A 4,382-nucleotide genomic window follows, 5' to 3' on the forward strand; every position below is an offset into this window, starting at 1 on the left:
GCCCCCAGGACGCCCTGACTTACCCAGGCTTTCCCTGGCAGAAGGTGGCACAGATGTTGTCCCTGGAGTGCGAGCACTGGCACCTGCCCGGCGACCTCCTGCGCCGCCTGGGCGGGCTCCCCAGGCCGTAGGGAGCCGTGTGCCTGGGAAAAACAAAGGGATTCAGCCATGCCACCAACTTTTTTATTGGCCAGCAGGTTTACAGTACGATCCTGGGAGGCAGCCAAACCAGTGCCAGGACAATAAAAGACTCATCTACAGACATAAGGTGAAAAGGTCACTGATAGGTCTGAGCCTTTAAACTGCAGCTCCTCTCCCACCTCCTGTTTTCCCCACCCTACCCCTCCCAGGGAGATTGCCACGATGTGCTGGCTGGGAAGCGGAGTTCCCTCTCCCTGCTGCAGCAGCCCAGGTGCCCGTGCAAGGGTTACCACATGGGCTGGGCGGTTCAGCTGCGTGCCAGAGCACACGGGGAGCAGGGCTGGCCCGGGCCGGCAGCCCCAGCACTGCAGAGGTGTCAGTGCTTTCCTTCCCCCGCGGCTTTAACGCGCGGGACATCCTACAAGGATAAGAGGTTCTGTGACCACAGCTCCCGGAGCTGTTAGCACATTCCCAGCTCCATCTCTGATGGCAATCTCCTCTCCCAGAGGGTTCAGGGTTGGCAGTGACTGCAACTCTTCTCCCGAGCAAGCAGCGAGTTGTAGTTTCATGTCAGCGAGCGTGATTATAACCACACCTGAGCACATGTGTTATGCTCCAGTGTGATGGCCATTGGTCTGAAACTGCTGGGAAAGCTGCTTTAACATTCCTGAGGGCAGGACTTGGCAGCCACGGGCCGTTAGTGCCAGCCCACCACTGTCTCATTAACAATACTGGCAGGGGCCAGGGCTGCAGTTTGCAAGCGGGGAGGGCAACTTTCTGACTTGCAGCTACAACATCTTGGTGTTAATTTGGGCTTGCAGAGGTACAAACCTCAGAGCTCGTCAGGCAGCAGCGCCCTGTGCTTTCACTCCGGCCCCTGGGGGTGAGACTGAACCTCCCGAGCAGCAGCACAGCCTGTCCCTTCCTAGGCTGAGCTTGCAATGCTCCCCCGAGCAGGTGCTCCCGGAGCCTCCCTGCACTGGGACCCTTTCCCCATCCTCCAGCAGAGAGTACAGTCACTGTCCATCCCCAGAGCTCCCCCCACCCCCGAAAGCTGCTCGTGCTTACCCAGGTGTGTTGACCCAGATGATGTCCAGGTGACAAAAGTAAATGCATTCCTTGTCCATCCAGCTGTTGCACGAACATCTCTTGGTCCTCGGGTGCGCGGCCAGGTGGGACTCGGGCGGGGGATGGCCCAGACCTGCGGCACACGGAGGGAGGGATGAGCCGCCGGCTCGGAGCCCGTCCGTGTGTCCCCTCCGCGGCCACACCTCCTCCGGGGACCGCGGCGATGTCCCCGCGCCGGCAGCTTTAGGGAACGAGGCTGCGGCTCCTCCCGGAGCGGCACAACCCCGCGGGCTCCTCCGCAGCGAGGGCACCGCGCAGCGCCCGCACCCCGCGGCCCCCTCGGGCAGCCCCGTCCCCGCTCCCCCAGCCCAGGGTACCCCAGGGTACCAATCCCCCTCCAGCCCGGGGCTCACCGGCTTCCAGGAGGGCGAGGAGGGCGAGCACCAGCAGCACTGCGGGGTGGCGGGGCATCACCGCGGCTCTGCGGGCTGAGCTGGGCTGAGCTGAGCTGAGCTAGGCTGAGCCGGCGGCTTTAGGGGGGCTCTTCTGTGGGTTTTCCTCCTTTTCCTCCCGTCCCGGCTGTTCCACTGGAGCCGCCGCGCAGCGTCTGGAGCCTTGGGGCGCCCGGCAGGTGCTTTATAGCCCCGGTCCCGCCGCGTCACGGCCGCTCCGCCCCGCGCGTGGAGCGGCCGCGGGAACCGCCGGGCCCCGGGGACACAGATCCACCCCTGTGGGCACCGACACCCCTGCGGGGACACCGCCAGCCCCCTGCCCTCCTCACCCTCCGTAAGGACACGCGTGGGCTCCTCCGCCCCTTCTGCCCGGACAGCGCCGGGGGAATGTGGGGAGAACGAGTCCCGCGGGTGTCATGGAGGGGATGTGGCGTGGGGTGACCGGGGGACCCCCAGGGGGTCGCGAGTGCGGCCGGAGCTGCAGGTGAAGGCAGGAGGACACACACACAGGCAGAGCCCCCGCGGGATCCCCTCCCCGACCTCCTGCCCACGCGTGGTGACTGACCCCGGCCCCGCACAGCACTTCCCGGGGGGTGAATTAAACTGAGTGAACGGGACAGAATTAAGATGAATTTCAAGTTTTTACTTGAAAAATTCTTAATTTACTGTATTTTAATAAACTTGTAAATTGATCCATTTACCCGGAGCTGTCGCTCAGCTCATGCAAATGCAGCCGTTCAGTAACACTCTCATCTTTTTCTCTCCTTTTTCTTTTTTTTTTTTCCACTAAATCAATTCAAAGTCTTTTGCTGCGTTGAGCAATTCGAATTTCTTGCAGTAAATCTGTCCTCCCGCTGTCTGATTTTGCTGCGGGATCCACGAGGCACATCCTGACACTGTATCTGCACATTTTTGGCATACGAATCATGTAAAATTGAGTCACCTCCTGGCACTCACCGGGAGGCACTCGAAGCCACTTCACCTGGCCCATCGTGTGTGTGTCAGGCAGCAGCAGGAAACTGTTCTCCAGAGAGATGTTGGGTGCTGAGCATGACAGGGATGGATCACAGCTTCCAGAATCCCCCGGGGGCCGCCGTTCCAGCTCCAAGCGTCCCAAATCCTGGGTAAATCCCGGGAGCGGGTTAGAAAAGCCAAAATCACTGCACTCGCCTTTCTGGAGATGTTCTTAAAGGCTTCTGGGGAAAGGGAGTGTATTTTATTTGTTTACCATGAGCAGTTCAGGTTTTTATTGCCCTGTTGTCGTGGGCAGATGGAAGGTGATGGCAATTACAGTCAGTGGGAGTCTCCTGCACAGTGACACGTGCAGGGGGAGAGGGCAGAGAAATAAGAAGGGCAGTGAGGCAGAGAGTGGAAAACTGCTGCAGTCTGAGTCAGGGCTTCTGCTCCCAGCACCTCGGGCAAGTGAGATAGGGTATGACTGCAGCCCTGCCAGCAACGCCCAGAGGATCTGCCATTCCTTCTGGGTGGGAAACCCTCTCTGAACTCGTGCAAAATGCACACGGGGGATGTGTGTGGGGGGAAAGCCCATTGCATGATCAAAACAAACCCTCTTTGTTGCTCTATTCACCGACCAGCTCCGACTGTGATGGCACAGGAGGGCCCAGAGAGTGTCGAGAGCTCCTTGCACTGAGAGGGGTGAAGTGAGGGGGCACAGATGAAAAATGTTCATATGGGAATGCCATTAAAATAACAGAGCAGAGGACATCAGGCAGAGAAAGTCAGGAAGGGTGAAGATTTTCTTTTAAAATAATATAACATTATTAAAAATAAAAACCATAAATGTATAATACAAATATAATAATATAAATAAATAAAAATGTAAAATAAGATAAAGTATAATGATAAAAATAAAACATAACTGATAAAATAAAGCTTCAGTATTACAGGCAAACAAGCAGAGGGAAGTGTTTAACCTCTGTACCAATGCAACAATTATCCTAAAGAAAACAGGGAAATACAATAGCAGCATTACCTGTTACAGCCCATATTCCAGCTGTGCCAAGTTTCAGAGTTATGTCAGAGCTCGGATACTCTGTGACATTCCAGATGCCAGTTCAGTGATATAATAATAACAACTCTCGCTTGGCTTCCGTTCCTGGGCTCCTCATTCTGGTCACCGGGGGTGAAAGCTGATCCCCTGGACGTGGCCAAGGGAACGCAGCACTATTTGCTCACGGGGAGGAAAGGCTGGGCAGCAAGTGACATCATTTTGTCAAAGAAGGGGCTCTCTTTGAAAAGGTGCCACCAGTTGTTTGCAGGGATTGTGAGACAGAGCCGCAGCGCTGTGGCTTTCCAGGGTTCACTTGCTGAGAGCAGCAGCACGGTCTGTCACCCACAGAGTTCGTGCCTGCAGGAAGGAAGGAGAGTCTCAAATTAACCTGATGATTTGGGCATCTGGTTCAAGCAATTTCCTCCACCTTTTGTGGCCAGAGCTCTGCCACTCAGCTCGCATTTCCAAGCAGCACCTGGAGCCACACGTAACTGCAGTTCTTGCTGTGTGGCTGGAAGGAGACAAGTGCCCAGATGTCTGCCTGTATCTGCCTTCAGTGCCAGGTGCAAAAACATCTTTACAAACCAGACCTTTCATCCAAGATTTCTCAACTGTTTTCTTGGTTTCTCATAAATCCCAACAGATTGTCACAGAAAATGGAGCAAATGTTACACCCTCTTGTTCACATGTGCTGGATGGAGACTCAACTC

General features: G+C 56.0%; 1 protein-coding gene across 1 annotated transcript in view; it reads right to left on the reverse strand.

The window, feature by feature from the left end:
- LOC114070335 (endothelin-2-like) overlaps positions 1-1,785 on the reverse strand; it is a 4,560-nt gene extending 2,775 nt beyond the window's left edge. Inside the window, exons 1-3 of the mRNA XM_027907682.1 lie at positions 1,623-1,785; positions 1,210-1,342; positions 24-143 (exon numbers count right to left, since the gene is read on the reverse strand). Of these exons, the coding sequence (XP_027763483.1) occupies positions 24-143; positions 1,210-1,342; positions 1,623-1,680 (311 nt within the window). The 5' untranslated portion in view covers positions 1,681-1,785. The remainder of the gene's footprint in view (positions 1-23; positions 144-1,209; positions 1,343-1,622) is intronic.
- Positions 1,786-4,382: the final 2,597 nt, after the last annotated feature.

This window comes from Empidonax traillii, unplaced genomic scaffold, assembly GCF_003031625.1.
Source record: "Empidonax traillii isolate 1590-97213 ecotype Southwest subspecies unplaced genomic scaffold, ASM303162v1 scaffold1522:size149019, whole genome shotgun sequence".
In the NCBI taxonomy this organism is placed as follows: Eukaryota; Metazoa; Chordata; class Aves; order Passeriformes; family Tyrannidae; genus Empidonax; species Empidonax traillii.